The sequence below is a fragment of the Emydura macquarii genome, unplaced genomic scaffold (assembly GCF_026122565.2).
Source record: "Emydura macquarii macquarii isolate MOO-44397 ecotype Brisbane River unplaced genomic scaffold, CSIRO-AGI_Emac_v2 contig_1253, whole genome shotgun sequence".
Lineage (NCBI taxonomy): Eukaryota > Metazoa > Chordata > Testudines > Chelidae > Emydura > Emydura macquarii.
The window spans coordinates 59,491,555-59,510,643 of record NW_027131390.1 but is presented as its reverse complement, the minus strand read 5'-3'; the positions used below and the strand labels follow the sequence as shown (position 1 = coordinate 59,510,643).

Genomic DNA, 19,089 nt, shown 5'->3' with positions numbered 1-19,089 from the left:
GCTTAGGTTCAAAACAGGGTCAATTAAGCACTTGCAATGCAAGCATAGGCAGTTCCAGCAACCGTCACAGGCGGAAAGAAGGAACTGAACGGACGTAGGGCTGGCAGCGCTTCATATACCCTGGCATGTGCACGGAGCCGGCCCTTCGGGAATGGACATGAGCAAGCACTTGAAGACGACGACTTTGTTTTCTTTTAAAAACAAATTTAAGTTTTAGGCCAAATTTAAAGAAAAACAATCAACTTGAATTTTCTAGTGATTTAAGATTTTTTTTTTTAAATTAACTAAACACATATTCAGATATGATACTTGTCCTCAGAATCCTCTGGCAATTGTTTTGTGGTTTTACAATCACTTTTTTAAAATGTCTCTCTCCCCTATGCTGCATGATAGACCAACCTGGAAAACTGACTCTACAGGAGGAACAATAAAACTGACTAAACAGGAAATACTTTAAAATGCACAAAGTAAATTTAAAACTACAACAAAAAGATTTTCCTCCTCTGTAGTTACTTTATCTGTTATTTTGAACATTAGTAGATAAGCTTTCAAACAAATGTGATATTTAAACAAATGGTGACCTTTTACACATTAAGACTGGATTTCAAAGGAGCCTAAGGCATCTAACTCAGTTAGGTTCCATGAAAAATCCCAGGCAAAACAAATAAAACATTAAACTCAGACAAAAAGATAACAGACCTCTTCTTTTGTTAAATGCTGTTCACGCATAACATCCATATACGTTCTGGCATTCATTTTAGGATCAGGTGTCTTCCCTCCTGCAGAAGAGAACAGCAACAGGACAGGAGCACAATAAGAACAGGATAATCAAAAAAAAAATCTACTTTTTTCATTGTCCTGCTCTAATATTATATTATTCCATAATCACTTAATTTTACTTTTTTGCTTGAATTTTTTTAAAAATTACACGTATCTTACGTTTATTCAGTTTGTTGATCAATTTAACCTGTTTGAACACAAACATAACTACTGCAGTTTAAAACAAATATTTTAAAGCAGATAAAAATGATAAAATGACAACACAGTTAAGAGTCTTCAGAAGTGATGGGTTCCTGGGTTGCTAATCCGGAATACGTACACTTTCGTGCCTTTGTGTCCATCAGCAGTTCTGACTTCAAGCAGCAGAATAGAAGCCTAGAAAATTATCTCTTTACCATTAGTAACACTTTGGAAAGATATTTATATTCAAAACATTACCTTGTGTAAGCTGTTAAATCCTACTTGTTATCTGACTACGAATAACTACTGTATACCTAGATAATGATTCAAAATGTTTTAGCATAAAAACCAGTTTATACGTTTGACAAATCTGAACAAAAACTCCTAGATCTTTATTTTGAGGTGTCATATTGTAGAAGGGCTTCATTTTTAATATATATATAAAAAGTGGAAATATACTATTTTGCCCTCTTTTCTTCTGAAGGTACAACTACAATTGGGAGCTGACTGTAATACAGTACATTTACCACCACGATGATACTCACAGGCAAAAAAATTTTGTATACCATAAGATATTTTATTCTGTGTCTCTTGAGTTTTTAGTTTAAAATTTTAAATACTTTACGGAAGCCCAAGTATATAAAAATTAGACTTATCAAGGAAACACTGTTCTTAAAAAATGTGCAGAGTTGCTATACAAACAGTATAGCATTACAATTTAGGAAAAATAAAATTCTTAAACATTTTCTATGCTGACGATCATTGCCCAATTGGCAGTGTCATTCTGACACTAGCTTTGATAGGACTTTCCTTTGGAATACTTTTTCACCATAATTTACACAGGATGTGTTGAACTGCACCCTTAAGAATGCAGACAGGACTGGCATATAGCAGTACTGCTGTAGGAAAGAAATTAAGGACAGTTAGTATGGGCCTGTGAATTCTGACAAAACATGTTTATATCAATTATTACAATTAAGCAAGTAAAATAATTAATATCCCTATTAATTCATGCAGGCTGAAATTCTAATGTGTAAAACCTGCAACAGATTCTAATTTTAAGCAAACAGGCACCTTATTTTCACTTGTGAAACTCACTCACCTGAGGAAAGCTTCCATCAGGCCCACTGTGCCCCTTGTGCTGACTTGCATACTAAAATTAGCAGAACAGACTTGCACTATTAAAAGTATCAAAGTCTCTTTATATGCTTTTTGTTTCACTCAGCTATACTACCTGCATTAACATAAGATGGTAAGAATTAGGTGCTCTATTTTGAGAATTAGCATTTCAAAAGCAATAATCCTGTAAATCTATGATTTGGAATGAAAATTTTCCATGTACTCAAAGTACATTTGTTTTGAGCACAAAATACATAAGTTGTTCAAAGTACAGTACACAACCCAAAACAAAATGAAAAGAGAAACCTTTAACCCTTTGTGTTTCTATGGCAATGGCTCATTATTTTCTTGTCCTTCTACCTGGAAAGAAAACTTGTGTTATAAAGATGAAGAATATGACATCTATGATTTCAACCAAATCTATACAAATCTATATAAAAGAGGGGATGTTTAAAACAAAACTAATTTCATAAGCATGCCAACAGAAATCAAAGGGCTAAAGACAATTTAAAGACAACAAACTTCATAAGACTTATAAAAAATTAAACAAATTACCATCTGCAAAAGGATCAAGACGTTCAGGAGAAATGATCATCATCCGCCTGTGCTTTTTATATTCATCTTCTCGATCTGCAATCTTCTGTGGACGGTGTTCAGCAAAGGGATCATACTTAAAGTAAAGAGTATTTTATTGTTAGTCCACTATATAAAATAGCAGTACTAAAGATAACTGATGAGCAGGAGAAAGGTAAGCCCATGTGGTTTTCAGTACTATCACTCAGGTTAGCATTCAGCCATTTTACAGTCTCAAATCATATAAGAACAAGTTTGAGGGGAAATTACAACAGGAAAAACTGATTTCTAACGGTAAATTTCTGTCCAGCAGACACATCTGACATAAATATGTTACCATTTTTTAAAATGAATTGCTCTTTCATTTAAAGTAGTTTTTTTCCCCTCCTTATAAAGATGATTTTCAAGCACTTTACCCTGTTTTCAGTAATCAGCCTTTTTACCAATGTTGCACTGGAGTTAGTAAGAGCTGTCATTCATAAAACTGTTAGTTTCACAGTTTAAGAACTAATGTATTTTTCCAAAAGGCTTTTACAGTCTATAGTATGTTACTTTAAAATATATGGAACAGGAACCACTTTCAAATAAAAGATACTATACTGCAAAAAGGTTTTTATTAAAAACCAAAAACACATACAAAAACCTAGAATGACTTTCCTCTACATTCATATAAATTTAAGAAAATACACCTGTTCAGTTGACTGTGGTATGTCATTAAGCAATGCCACTGGAGCATGGTACCCTGGCTTCTTCTGGCCAAGCAAACTTGTAGAGGAGTAGTCATCATCATCCTGTCAAAACAAAATTTTCAAAAAGATAAATGTACTGTTTATTTTGAACTGCATGTTGCAAGACTGACATTTTATAGCTACAGCCATATTTCTAGTTTGCATTGAAATAGTACCAGGTACATTTACCCTATACTTTATCCCCCAGCCCATAAATGTACAGTTCTACTCCAAAAATGAACTGCTGATCAGATGATGCTACCTACGTTATTAAAATATAGCGTGCCGAGGTGCAGGTATCACATGTTCTGCCACGTGTTGTTGTAAAGCATTAAGTACACATTGTCTATACTTGTTAAATAGAAGTGTCAAATAATCTCCAACATTAATTGTTGGAAACATTAGGAGGTTTGTGTTTTAAATGCTATCACTGACCTCTTCTAATGATGGCTAATAGCACTTGGAAAGAAAACTTGTACAAAGATGTAAGCAACTATCAAAACGGCTACTGAGTTTACAAGTGTCCACTTAATTTCTGTTTTTGTTTACCCCACCACCTCACACACTCTTTTAAAGGGTATACCTAGGTTATTGAACTACATGGTCTACTTCTTTATAGTCAGAGGAGTTAATAGGCATTTTGTGACAATTCATACAACCAGAATATTGGTTAAGATTTAAAATATTTGCCTAAACTTTGTAAACACTGGGAATCAATATTTTGACAGTCTTTTACTTAACCACATAGTTGAGGAGAGGAGTTAAATTATCAGCAAAGAGACAATCCCTTTTCTTTTCTCTATTTTTACTCTTAGAAAATATGTAAATTGAATATTTTAAGATTAAAAATTTAAACTAAGTAAAATTTTAATCTGCAGAGAAATCTATTCATTTTTTCTTTATTTGAATAACTTAAAAATACTTAGAGACACAAAATTAAGATCTGAATTATTTTGACTGCTTTCCCTAAATCAAAAAATGTTTCACTTACATCTTCTAGTTCAGTTGCTGCAATAGAAGTCACATATCCAGCAAACCTGCTGTCACTGCCACCATAAATCTCTTGATCATAGTATCCTGTGGAATCAAGGCCAACTCCTTGAGCTTCATCAAGGGCTGCCTTTTTTCCTTGAATTTCTCGAATCTGTGCTTCAATATCTAGGAAGAAAGGCATCATCAATTTTAGTATTCTTATCTAATTTGTTGTCAAAGCAAAGTTTACAAGTGTAATAAGTGGTGAGACATTTGAGAAAAATCCAGAAAATAAGATAACAATATTCAACTTTACACAGAACAGACGGATTTTTCATAATTATTCCAAAGCCATCCTCTTATGGTAGCATCTCTCGTGCACACAATTATATCAGAACAATATCTAAAAGGACTGCAAAACATCTCTGCTTAAATTGAAATATTAGTCAGAACATTATAATTCTACTTCATATGCTGTGACTTAAAGGATACAATTCATATTTATTTATAATACATAATATAATAATATAGTACTTTCACAATAAATAACTATAATAATATAGTACTTACATTATTTTCTTTGTTTTGCAGAATATTTTGGGGGAAAATTATTCTCCATATTTATTTTGCATTTACATTTGTACAACAGAAACTAATTCTATTCCTCAATCCATTTAATATATTCATACAAAAAATCTCTTGAATTGTTTAACAATATAATCAGAATCCTACTAAGAAAGATTCAGTTCAGATAGTTAACCCTGGATTCCACATATAAAGGTATTTCATGAATAATTACAGTGGAGCTATAAGACCTTTCTGTCTAAAGGGCAACTCTTTGAAGTTCCCTAAAATCTGCATGCCTTGCCATTTGCTGCGCCTCACAGGGGAATAGGGTTAGTGAAGCCAAATTTTGGGTCATGTGCCAATGGTGCCTGAGATACAGGGCTCCCCCCCTCCCCCAGCAAATCTGTACTTCAGGTTCACTTTCTATCAACTCATTCTGAGCAGATCTAAGGATTAAACCAAGGTTCCGATCATGCCTAAAATGGTCTCAATCGTTCAACAATTATCCTAGCTACTGCATGGCTTTCACTAACTTTTTTCCTGTTATTTATTAAATTTTGTAGAGTTATAAATGTGTCTTTTCCCATGCGTATGGAATAAAAGTCTATTTCTGGCAACTTAATTCATCTTTATTGTTCACAACATATCCAACTGAAATCAGGATACAGCATTCCACCTCCATTTCCAACCCATACGAAAACTTTCCCTCTTTGCTTCACAGATATTATGCAGGACACAGCAGGCAGCTGTGACCACTGGGATATTTTTCACTGAGGTCCAATATCATGAGTAGACAGTGCAGGCAACCTTTCCAATGGCCAAAGGCACATTCAACTGTTATTCTGCATCTGCTGAGCCTGTAGTTGAAGTGCTCTTTGGTGCTATTGAGGTGGCAGATGTACAACTTCATGAGCCTCAGAAGTAAGGGGTACGCTGGGTTTCCCAGGATCACTACTGACATTTTAACATCCCCATTGCAAAACCTTCCCAAAACACCCTGCATTAGATAGTGGTGAGTTGCAGTGTGATAGCTACACATGGTGCACTGCTCTCTGCATTGATGCAAGAGCTGCTAGTGAGGACACACACTTCTAACACAAGTAGAGTGACCAATAACAAGTGTGAAAAATCGGGACACTTTTTTTTTCAGGGGGCAGGGGTATAATTGTGTATACAAGACAAAGCCCCTAATATCAGGATGGTCCTGAAAATATCGAAACATCTAGTCACTCTAGACACAAGGAGCATAATACGGACATATAAAAGTGATTTAATTACTGCAGCAGCTATGTGCCAACATAATTTAGGCTGACCTAATTTTGTAGTGTAGACAAGGCCTGAGATGAACACAGAAGTTCACTGCTCTCAGAGCTAATGTTTCAAGCTGCATTCATCTCCATGGGGTGTTTTCCTGAGACCAACACATTGACATCAACGGACCACTTCACACTTCTCAGAGCCTCCTATTCTTTCAGGATTATCCTGTGCTGGAAATCTGCATATAGCAAAGCAGTCACTGATGATTAATTTCATACCATATTATAACGGCACATCAGCTCTGCTGCAGTTAAGATTGAGAAGACTTTTCTGTTTAAAGAATGATTATTTTAAGTGATCTAAAATACACATGCTTACTCATGAAATGGCTAAGTGATCCAAATTTGGGCTCATTTGAGCAAGAGGTTCTAGAGATACAATCCCCATGAATAAAACAGTTTGTGTAAAAATTCACAGATTCTACCAATGTTTTTGTACACACCTGACACCTGAAGAGCTAATGGTTTAATGGGATGGCAAGGGAATGGTGAGCTGAAAATGGACAGGGTAGGGTGTAGGTTGCAGGAGATGAGGGGAAGGCACACTAGTCTTCTCTCATGCTTGAGGTTACTGTAACCAGCATGTAAAAAAAACATCAATTTTTTAAAGACATAAACCATGTCAGATTTCTCTCACCAGCCCTGTTAGCAACAAAGTACAACCAGCATCACCATTCCACTATAACAAAGTGTATGGGGCTCTTAGAATCACATAGCAACCATTCAGCCTCTAGGGAGAACAATGGACTGAAACTCAGAAAGGCTGGGTTCTATTTGTAGTTCTGCCACTGGCATGGTGGCTGACCTTGGCCAAGTCACCACAGAAGACTGTCCATATTGGCTCAAACCAAAGGTCCATCTAGCCTAATATCCTGTCTTCCGACAATGGCCAAAGCCAGATGCTTCAGAAGGAATGAATAGAACAGGAAATCATCAAGTGATCCCGTTGCCCCTTTCCAGCTTCTGGCAAACAGCAATCCCTGCCTATCCTGGCAAATAGTCATTGATGGACCTATCCTCCATGAACTTATCTAGTTCTTTTTGAACCCCATTATAATCTTGGCCTTCACAACATCCTCTGGCAAGGAGTTCCACAGGTTGACTGTGCGTTGTGTGAAAAAATACTTTTTTGTTCATTTTAAACCTGCTGCCTGTTAATTTCATTTGGTGACCCCTAGTTTGTGTGTTATGAGGAGGAGGAAACAACACTTCCTTATTTACTTTCTCCACACCAGTCATGATTTTATAGACCTCTATCATAGTCGTCTGTTTTCCAAGCTGAAAAGTCCCAGTTTTATTAATCTCACCTCATATGGTAGCTTTTTTGAGATGGAATAACCAGATCTACACACAGTATTCATGATGTGAATGTACCATGGATTTATAAAAAGGCAATATGATATTTTCTGTCTTGTTATCTCTCCTTTCCTAATGATTCCCAACATTCTGTTAGTTTTTTTTGACTGCCGCTGCACATTGAGTGGACGTTTTCAGAGAACTATCCACGACTCCAAGATCTCTTTCTTGAGTGGTAACAGCTAATTTAGACCCCATCATTTTATATGCATAGTTAGAATTATGTTTTCTACTATGCATTACTTTGCACTTATCAACATTGAATTTCATCTGCCATTTTGTTGCCCAGTCACCCAGTTCTGTGAGATTCCTTTGTAACTCTTTGAAGTCTGCATTGGACTTAATTATCATGAGTAGTTTTGTATCATCTGCAAATTTTTCCACCTCACTATTTACCCCTTTTTCCAGATCATTTATGAATATGTTGAACAGTACAGATCCCTAGGGGACACCATTATTTACCTCTTTACATTTTGAAAACTGATCATTTACTCTTACCCTTTGTTTCCTTTTAACCAGTTACTGATCCAGGAGAGGCCCTTCCCTCTTATCCCATGACCGCTAACTTTGCTTAAGAGCCTTTGGTGAGGGACCTTGTCAAAGGTTTCTGAAAATCTAAGTATACTATATCCACTGGATCACCCTTGTCCACATGCTTGCTGAGCCCCTCAAAGAATTCTAGTAGATTGGTGAGGCATGATTTCCCTTTACAAAAACCATGTTGACTCTTTCCCAACAAAACATATGCATCTATGTGCCTGATAATTCTGTTCTTTACTATAATTTCAACCAATTTGCCTGTACTGAAGTTAGGCTTACTAGCCTGTAATTACCGGGATTGCTTCTGGAGCCTTTTTTAAAAATTGGCATCACATAAGCTATCCTTCAGGCACCTGGTACAGAAGCTGATTTAAATTATAGGTTACATACCACAGTTAGTAATTCTGCAATTTCACATTTGGGTGGATACCGTCTGGTCCTGGTGACTTAATACTGTTTAATTTATCAATTTGTTACAAAACCGTCCTCTAATGCCACCTCACTCTGGGACAGTTCCTCAGATTTGTCACCTAAAAAGAATTACTCAGGTTTGGAAATCTCCCCCACATCCTCAGCCATGAAGACCAATGCACAGAATTCATTTAATTTATCTGCAATAGCCTTATCTTTCTTGAGTGCTCCTTTAGCATCTCAATTGTCCAGTAGCCCCACTGGTTGTTTAGCAGGCTTCCTGCTTTTGATGTACTTAAAATAAAAAATTGCTGTTATTTTTTGAGTCTTTGGCTAGCTGTTCTTCAAATTCTTTTTTGGCCTTCCTAATTATATTCTTTCACTTCATTTGCCAGAATTTATGCTCCTTTCTATTTTCCTAAATAGGATTTAACTTCCATTTTTTAAAGGATGCCTTTTTGTTTCTAACTGCTTGTTTTACTTGGTTGTTTAGCCTTTGCCACTTTACTGCTCTGCACCTCAGTTTTTCCATCTGTACAATGGAGATAATGATATTTCCCTCGATAAAGTTCTTTGAGATCTACTGATGAAAAGTGCTATGTTAGAGCCTAAATGACCACTAACTCCTATCAACAACATTTCTCTCTCTTTTTAAAAAACAAACACAAAAACCCTTAAGAAGTTTACTGACAAAGGATTTTGTTAACACAGAGTTAAGGTTGCCCAGTGATATCTCATGCCATTCCAGCAACTCAAGTTCAGCAAACTCAAACTTCTGAAATGCAGGAAATATAAAGTTATAGTATATGCCCAGGCAACCTTAACTCTGCCCTCTGAGAGATGCCACAATACACCCATCACATATTTATCCACATGCTGCCTTTACACTGTAATGAACAGGAACTACAGTAGAACCTCAGAGTTACGAATACCAGAGTTACAAACTGACCGATCAACCACACACTTCATTTGGAACTGGAAATACACAATCAGGCACAGCAGAAGGCCATTCTGCGCCCCTCCACGCAAAAACCCACAAAAAACAAACAAAAAACCCATGCAAATACACTCAAGAAAGAGATCTTGGAGTCATTGTGGATAGTTCTCTGAAAACATCCACTCAATGTGCAGCTGCACTCAAAAAGCTAACAGAACATTGGGAATCATTAGGAAAGGGATAGATAAGACAGAAAATATCATATTATCTCTTTAGAAAACCCTGGTACACCCATGTCTTGAATACTGCTTGCAGATCTGGTCATCTCATCTCAAAAAAGATATATCGGAACTGGAAAAGGTACAGAAAAGAGCAACTAAAATGATTAAGAGTATGGAAAAGCTTCCATATGAGGAGAGTTTAATAAGACTGGGATTTTTCAGTTTGGAAAAGAGACGACTAAGGGGGTATATGATACAAGTCTATAAAATCATGACTGGTGTGGAGAAAGTAAATAAGGAAGTGTTACTGACTCCTTCCCATAATAGAAGAACAAGCGGTCACTAAATGAAGTTAACAGGCAGCAGGTTTAAAACAAACAAAAGGAAGTATTTCTTCACACAACGCACAGTCAGCCTGTGGAACTCCTTGCCAGAGGATGTTGTGAAAGCCAAGACATTAAAAAAGAACTAGATAAGTTCATGGAGGATAGGTCCATCAATGTCTATTTGACAAATGGGCATTGCTGTTTGCCAGAAGCTAGGAATGGGCAACGGGATGGATCACTTGATGATTACCTGCTTTATTCATTCCCTCTGAAGCACCTGACATTGGTCATTGTCGAAGACAGGATACTGGGCTAGATGGACCATTGATGTGACCCAGTATGGCCGTTCTTATGTACAGTACAGTACTGCATTAAATATAAACTACTAAAAAAATAAAGGGAAAGCAGCATTTGTCTTCTGTACAGTAAAGTTTCAAACCTGTATTAAGTCAGTGTTCATTATAAACTTTCGAAAGAACAACCATAACATTTTGTTCAGAATTACGAACAACCTCCATTCACAAGGTATTCGTAACTCTGAGGTTCTACTGTACCAATACTTGACCTACACTCAAACTCTTAACCTATTGCACAGAAAACACCAGATTTGTTTAATTTTACGCACCCTTCACCCTTATGCATATAGATACACTGGCATCTAACATTATACTTTCACATATGCCTTCATCAAACCCACTGACCATGCTCCATCTCTCACCTAACTGCTGACAGTCCCCAAGCCAAGAAGATCCCTGATACTGACAATCTATCAAGGTGCATAAAAATGGTTTTTTTTAAAAAAATTTAAAATGGATTTTTTTATTTTGATAAGATCTTCTGATTTTGTTATTTAAATTATTAAAAGATTTTCTTTTTTAAAATAAATCTGTTTAAAATGAAATCTGAAATTAATGCAAAACATGTTCAGGCGTCAACTACTTATAATTTAATTGTAAATGTAAAATGTTTTGATAAGAGAAGTTTTAGTATCCAAAACATGTAAGGTTGTTTTATTTATTAAAAATAAATAATATATTTAATTCCAGTTACCATCCTAATATAGCTTGGCACAAATCATGAGGAAAAAGTTTGTTATCTAGTAAATAAACAATATATCATTCATCACTTTCTAATATACTAAAACTATACAATTAATCAGAGTATGTAGATACTAAGTTATATATTTGCTTAAATAAATATATATATAATTATAATGTACTCTCCTAAGTAGCAAACAGATGTACCAAATCTAGTGGCAAGGCTCTACTTAGTAGTAAATGAACACATTTTAATGATTAGATCAACCAATTTAGAAAATAAGAAGGAAAAATTGACTATAATCAATTATGTAAACTGAAGCTTTCCACTTGGCAATTTAAATCACTAATTTAAATTGCCTTGATTTGTGAAATTAAGCATATTGGATCTCTCAAGGCACACATGCTCATTTTTCCTTTGATCACAAATGAGGGTCAAGGAGACAGGCAGGCGCCCCCTCCCCCCGCAACAAAATCACAGCTCTGCCAAGCTGCTCCAAGTAATCCACTCTATACAGTTAAACTTAACACAGTAAATACAGCTTGAGTGCATGAAGGTAACTCCCAGTGGCTACTGTAGCTCCAGGTGGCAGAGTTAAGGATGCAGTGGTGCATACCCTAGCACTATATTTCCTGTCTGTTAGAAAGAAGTTTGAATTTTGCTGAACTCAGTGTTTGAGAAGGGCACTAGAAATCTCCATGAAACCTTAACTGTGCATTAACAGAGTTTTGTCCGTGAATTGTTAAAAAAAAAAAATTAAAAAAAATTGTATATTGGGGACATTTTTTTGTTTGTAATTCTGTTTGAGGACAAAAAAGAAAACAGCCACAAATAAAACCACCTTGGCTGTGACTGAAATCTATCAACATTTCATTGTTTGCCACACTTTAGAAAATTTTTTAAAAGACATTTTTTTTTTTTTTCACCTTGACAGTTAGGAGCAAAGCTTAGTGTGACATTCAACTTGCATGTGCACCTTCAAGTTCCTATCATCATTCTGGCTATGGAGAAACTTGATCAAGTTCTATTCCCTAAGAACTCAGTCATGTTCCAATTGAAATGAATGGGAGCTTTGCCAATGTCTTCAATGTGAGCAGGATCAGGCCCTAAATCAACTAGTGATAATAAAACTGTAACAATACCAGATATTCACTATCTCCAGAAGATTTAAATGTGCAACTCCACTGTATTCCCAGCTATACCAGCAAAGAAGAAACAAGGAATTATTTGCCCCCAGAACAGTTAGAGGCTATAATTTTAAATGGGATTATAGCATGCTCCTGCCAATTATAATAATGCCACACTAAGAATTAAACTTGCAACTGTATTTTAATATTAGAATTACTCAAAATAAATCAAAGTGATAGTGAAGATGTGGATTTGTGAGTAAATAGGACAGAAATCCACAAAATCTATGGCTGTATTTGTACTCCTTTTGTATTTCATTTCAATTGAGAGATATTTTAAGACACATTAGCTGATCAAAACTGGAGAAAGTAACTTCAGTAGGCCAAACAATTACCCAAAACTATACTTGACCAGAATACTGGGGTTATACCCCACATTTGCAGAAATCCCATAAGCATTTGTAATGACCACAAGTGCTCTGATGCTCAAATTTAAGAAGCACTATCAGTTGGTATATCATCTTAGGATAAACTTAAAAGATCCTTTCAGCCTTAAAATTTTTTTTCAAAACCTTTTACTGTTTGTGTTCTTTATTATTGCTCTTCATTTCACTTCTACTTTCCAGGATGAATGGATTTGTCAATTTTATTTTCCAGTTATCTTGCATTAGATACCATGCTGGGTCACAAATCCTGTAAAATTTTTAAAATTAAACTAAAAACTGTTTAACTTAAAACTATATTTTCATTAAAAGCTACTAATACTAGATTTTGTAAAACTCATTTTGAAATCCGAAACCTTGGGCCACATAGAAACACAAACAGAGTCAAATCAAGCTAACGTCGAAGTGTCTCTAAAAATGGCCTTTTAGAATTCCAGATCCATTGTGGGTCACTGATTCCACATAAAAATTGCTTAGTTTAGGAAAAAAAACCATTGTTTTAACTGTATCTGTCAGCTCTGCAAACTCAGAATCAGATCTGAAATCAAAACTGATTACTTCCCTCTCAAACACTGTCACTAATAATTAAAAAACACTGCAGGTCAGATTATGGTAAGGATTACGAGGGAACGTTTTGTACATATGCATTGAGGGAATAATCTGAGCTGACAAATCCTTATAACTGTTTACATGTATGAGAATTAAAAAATCCAGTCTAAGGGCTCAGGTGCAGTTTGCAAGACTGCCAGGTAGAAAAATGGATTTTACTTGTAAACTGAGCAAATCTGATACGGAATCATTGAGCTATAGTGAACATTGAACCACACCATGCCACTTTTATTTTTTTTCCACAGCAGAATAATACTTTATCTCTTTTCAAAAAGACAGTAACTACAATACCAGAGTACCTCTTGGTATTAGTTCATTGATTCAGGTCCTAATTCTGTGCTCCTTGTATACCCAAAACTGTTTGTTTTCAACAGGAACAGGCTGCAAAAATTTCCCATCACCATTGTAGCAGACAAATAGCCACGGTACCAGTATCTGTCAGCATCTTAAGCATTATGTTGTGTAGATCAGTTTATGTGACAGTGCTTAAAACATCAACAACTGGAGCCTTGTCAATCCTAGGGCTCCTGCTACCACCAACAGAGTTGAACACGTTGTAGCAATAGTGGAAGTTTTTGGGGAAAAGAGTCTAGCGAAGACATCCCTTTAAAAGGAAACGTTCCATCAACACCACAGAGGCAAACTAGTGTTTTTGTAGAGATAACTCATCCAACTCCTGATCAGACACAACCCTGTTTAGTGTAGGAAATCTAAAAGGATCAGAGACAGATAGAATTGCAGGTTTAAAAAAGTACTATATACCAGGCTATATATATGAGCTTGGTGACTTTCCTACTTATCTTGAAAAATCCTGGCAAAATTAAACTACCATACTCTCAGGCTTGATTCAGCAAAGCATTTGCTTACGTGCTTTACTGATTTGGGACCTAAATTAACAATTCTATATATTTATATTGAAGTCTAAAGAGGGACTATCCTTCTCTCAAAACTGCATTCCAATTGTTTCTTTGCTTTTAAAATTGAAAAAGAAAATATGACAAAATGAAGGTATTAATTCTTCCTTTTCTGTATTTCACCCTATTTTGTGACTGTATCAACCATGGTTTTTAAACAAAACATAATATCATGACTAACTAGAAAAATGGTTATTGAGCACTGATACTTTACAAATACAAATCAGATTAAAAATAATTTAGAAAAAGCAGGGTTTTTTCCCATGTGAGCCAGAATGTGATATTCTAACTCACTGGGTAGTATCTTACTCCACAAACAGTTTCATTTACTTCAACTGATTGCTTATGGTGTAAGATTCTATTTAATGTGAGAAAAAATATAAGAATCTGGCCCTGTATAAACGTATATTAAAGAAGAAATATTTTTAAATCTAATTTACTTTTCCCAGTTCGTTCTGTTTATTTTTTGTCCACTTCATTTAGCTTGGACATTGAACACAATTATTCAGTTTCACTTTTGTTTCTAAAAAATCACTTTTAGGTGCTCATACATAAACAAAATAATACCTGACAGTTTGCCTTTAAATCAGTGGTTCTTAACCTTTCCAAACTACTGTACCCCTGAAGCCTGAGTCCCACCCCCACGGGGCTGAGGCATGTAACTTAGTTTCATGGCGCCCCTGTGGCTCCAGGCAATTGCCTTTCTTGCCACCCCCAATACCAGCTCTGCACTTGCGACCCCTCTAAACCCCCAGGTTGAGAAACACTGCTTTAAATTATCCAGTTGACAATAAGAATTTGAAGCTCTTAATCTCTCTGATCCAATCCCTGAAAAAATGCTTTATGATATACTTTTTCTGGGGTATCCTTCTTGGAACATTTCGCTATATACCACAAAAAGAGAATTATTGTGCACAACATTCCACAGTTGTGAACACACTACCAAAGAGGTATTTCCAAAACAATGAGTGTGGTTGTTATCGATGGTGACAATATATTATGGAAACTAGTATGAAACTAAAACTCATTTCATTTGTGATCCAAGACAGATCCTTGGCAGTTAGACTAACAAACCCTAAAAACATACTCATGCTCAATTTTAAGCATGTCCATAGTTCCTTTAAAACCAATGGAATACGAAGCTGTTTAAATTAAGCATGTGCATGTTTGCAACACTGGAATGTATATTTGTATTGTAACATTTTTGTTACAAAGACACCGAAGAAACTTTATGGCCCTGGCAATCAATCCACTAAATACTCTGAGATCTTCTTCAGTCATAGGCCTAGCGAGTCTATACTTAGAGGTAGCATTCCCAAAGCGATGGAAAACCCCTTTCTGCTACTGTAGGCTGCATCTACACCATGGTCCCACGGTGGCATGGCTACAGTGCAGTAGCCATGCTGCTTTAGTTCCCATAATATTGACATGGTCAGTCACAGTTTAAGGCCAAAGGGGACCACCAGATAATTTAGTCTGATGCCTTGTACATCACAAGCCACCAACACCACCTAGCATCCACAACCCAAGGCTATGTCTACATTACAGCTTATGTTGGCAAAATGTATGTCATTATGGGGTGTGAATAAATCACCTCCCTTAGCAACATAAGTTACACTGACATAAGCGGAAGTGTGGAGAGTGTTTCTCCTATTAACATAGCTCCTGCAGCTCGCGGGGGCTGGAGAAGTTAAGCCAATGGGAGAGCTCTCTCCCATCGTTTTAGGGAAGCTATATTAGAAAGCTCGCAGGTGCACCGCTGTAAACTCTCTAGTATAGCTGTGCCCTAAACCCAACAACTGAAATTAGGCCAAGGTATTACAACCCACAGGAGACCCAACTATTATATGTCACAGGACAAATTGAGATACATCAAAGCTCAAGATCCCTGCAGTAGCTGGGAACTAATTATATGAGATATACCCAGTTAATCCCAAAAAATGACCTGCACCCCATGCTGCAGAGAAAGGTGGAAAAATCCCAAGGTCACTTCATTTGAATAAATACATCACGTATACCACAGTACTGCAAACATTAAACAAAGAGCGCTTCAGTGACAAAATAACGTAAGCTTTCCTGTGCCTCGTCCCCCAAACTGGAACCAGATCTCCAGCTCTTGAGAACTATTAAGGGATCTCAAGAGCTAGCATTCATGAACAGGAACTTCCTCTAAAGTAGAAAACTTTGTAAAGAATTCATCATCTGCATTTAATCCAGTAGTAACATATGCATCCTGTTTACATTACAGGGTCCACCATCACAACCACCAATGGAGCTACACTAGTAAATTATGGTTATGAAGTCTGATAGCACAGACAGATCCTGGCAGATCAACACTCAATTTTGAGAGTGGTATATGAAGCATTCAAATAGAAATTGTTCATGTGTGTGGTGTACTACAAAGTGCTCCTGGTCTTTTAGTTATCTCACAATTTATTTTAAAGAGGTCTCAGGAGCAGGAAGTATTGCAGACATTGTCCTAAAATGGCAGTTTTTGGTGAATGCTCAGTTGGAGAAATGAAGTAATAATGAATTTGGCTACACAAAAGAGACCCAAATAAAATTTTTATAAAAGCAATAACTACTGTGACAAATTAAGGGCTGAATCCTGCAACTTACTGTGCTTGAACAGATCCTTTTAGATCTACTCAGAGCCTCCACGAAATCAACAGGGCTCCATGCAGAATTGGGTTCTCATCTAGTAATTTCATCAGGACATGACAGAGAACAGAACTGTATAATGCAATGGTTCCCAATCTTTTTAGCTTGAGGGCCACAGATAATCATTTTTACAACCCTGAAGGGCCACCAATCTCCACCAGCATGCACCCCGCTCCCCCCCGCAGACAGAGAAGTTCAGCTCCCGTCTCCCAGGCTGCAGCAGGGAAACTGCATGCATCCTTCAGCCCTGTGCGCTCCACCTGGGTCTCTAGGCAGTGGCTCCCTTCTGTAGCCAGGGGGATGGAAGATCAGTGCTCTCCTCCCTCCGGCTTCAGCAGGGACCCCAGCACCTAGGGACTAAAGCAGAACACTTTGCTCTCTGCTGGAGCCAGGAGGAGAGAAGCACTGATCTCCCATCCCCTTGGCTGCAGCAAGGAGCTTGGACCAGTTTTTTAGCCCCGTGGAAACACGCTCCACCTGGTCCTCAGGCAGCAGTTCCCTTCTGCAGTCAGCAGGTGAAGAGCCAAGGGCCACTTTGGAACCCACCCCCCAGCCACTTTTGGCCCCAGGGGCCACAGGCTGGGAACCACTGGTATAATCTCAGATGAGCTACATAGCTACCAGTATTTCAGGACTAACATTACATGTTGGCTTAGCACTATATAAGCAGTGAGTACCTGTATTCTCCCTAGCAACCCAGTATCAACTACTTTACTACAAAATAAATACTATTTACATGGAAGAGGAGGAGCAAAGAGAGACTACTTAAGATGATCAATTTGTGTTCCCATAGTCTGGTGTGGAAGGATAGTAAACTGTAACACACAGTATTTAGTAAGTGTCTCTAGACTTGCCCTGCAGTGCAGCTATCTGTAAAGTACCACCTCGCTCTCATACAGCACTTTTTAATCAGTAGAAGACAATTAACTCGTGTTTGTAAAGCAGGCCGGTACTTCTAAATCAAAGGCAAAGAGAGTGGGAGCATGAAAAGAGCTTGGAGAGCCAGGCGGGGCTCCTGTCACTGTCTCATACCCAGACTGGATCCGCACATGGCTCGCCCCTCTGCACGCAGCCGGAAGGGAAGAGGGAAAGGGGAAGGCGACTGAACAGGACAGAAAGGGGGCCCGGCGGGGCTCGGACCCGGGCTGGAGCGGGAGCTCGGGGGCAGATGCTATTGTCACGCTGGGAAAATGAAGCGCAGCCGCTGGTGCCAGCTGTGCCCGCGCCGCCTTGGTGCCCTCTCCGCCCGCCCCCGCGTTCCGGCGCCCGCCGCCCCCGCTCTCTCCCGCTGCCCTCAGTCGGCGCCCGCCGCCCCGTGCTAACCCCTCGCCGCTCCCCCGCAGCGGGGCGGCCGGATAGTGCCAGGCAAGGCAAGCCCAGAGCGCGGGAGCTGGGGGGAGGGGAGGCACGGAAGAAACGCAGGCAGAGACGCCATTACACACAGGCCCCGCCCACCGCCAGCCGCGGCCTGCGCCCCTCGCCGCTCCCCAGCCAACCAGCCCGGGCCCGGCAGCGCGGGGCATGGAGGTGGCCGGGCACCTGCACCCGAGCGGGGGATGGCTCCGTTTCTCACCTTCGTGCGTCTTGGCGATCTTCGCCATTTTGTGCAGCGCGAACAACACCGAGACGGAACTGGAGCTCCCAGCCACTTCCGCTACGAGGGGACGAGGTGGGGAAACTCACTGCGCAGACGCAGCCTACGTCAGCTAGCGACGATCCGGGGCGACCGAGACTTACCGCGCAGACGCAGTCTGCGTCAGCTAGCGACGGTCCGGGGCGACAGCGACTCACTGCGCAGGCGCGCGCGTGCTGGCTGCTGCCTCGGGAGGCTAGCGGCCGACAACTGTGCGCAGGCGCAGTGCTGCACTCGTGTGCTGGACTTCACCGTTCAGACAGGCGTGAGAAAAAGCACGGCGGGGGGGGGGGCCTATGACGGGGGCGAATCTTTGCATTGGGCAGGCAGCCCACGCCTCTTTGTCTGTTGCCCTCTGCGTGTTTGGCTTCACTGTCCATCGCGGGCAGCTCCCTCCTGAGGGGTCGAGCTCCACCAGTGGGGGGGATACCAGAGGCAGATGCCATCAGGACATTGTGCCCATGTAAACACTTGCTTCGCTGCTTCCTGTGGTCGGCTTGGATCCCCCTTGTTGGGTCCTGTTGGGCTCCCTTGGCTTGGATGCCTTGCTCATGTTCTGCCAGGCTTGGTTTCTCCTTGATTGGAGATGATGGAGGGGGCGCTCTGTGGAGCGCCATCGAGGCATAGCACGAAAATGT

The 19,089-nt window shown here is 38.9% G+C and overlaps 1 protein-coding gene across 4 annotated transcripts in view; it reads right to left on the bottom strand.

Annotated features, from left to right (window-relative positions):
• The window catches only part of SF3B1 (splicing factor 3b subunit 1), a 45,893-nt gene extending 27,422 nt beyond the window's left edge, over positions 1 to 18,471 (bottom strand). Inside the window, exons 1-5 of one of the 4 annotated variants that reach the window (XR_010919822.1) lie at positions 18,392 to 18,471; positions 4,372 to 4,538; positions 3,342 to 3,443; positions 2,635 to 2,749; positions 700 to 2,439 (exon numbers count right to left, since the gene is read on the bottom strand). Coding sequence is in view for 2 of the 4 variants with exons in the window: in XM_067548971.1 (XP_067405072.1) it covers positions 700 to 779; positions 2,635 to 2,749; positions 3,342 to 3,443; positions 4,372 to 4,538; positions 18,392 to 18,419 (492 nt within the window). In the remaining 2 variants the exon portion in view is untranslated. Of the gene's footprint in view, positions 1 to 699; positions 2,579 to 2,634; positions 2,750 to 3,341; positions 3,444 to 4,371; positions 4,539 to 18,391 lie in introns of those variants that run through there. The other 3 variants (XR_010919821.1, XM_067548971.1, XM_067548972.1) reach the window with 3 other exon arrangements.
• Positions 18,472 to 19,089: the final 618 nt, after the last annotated feature.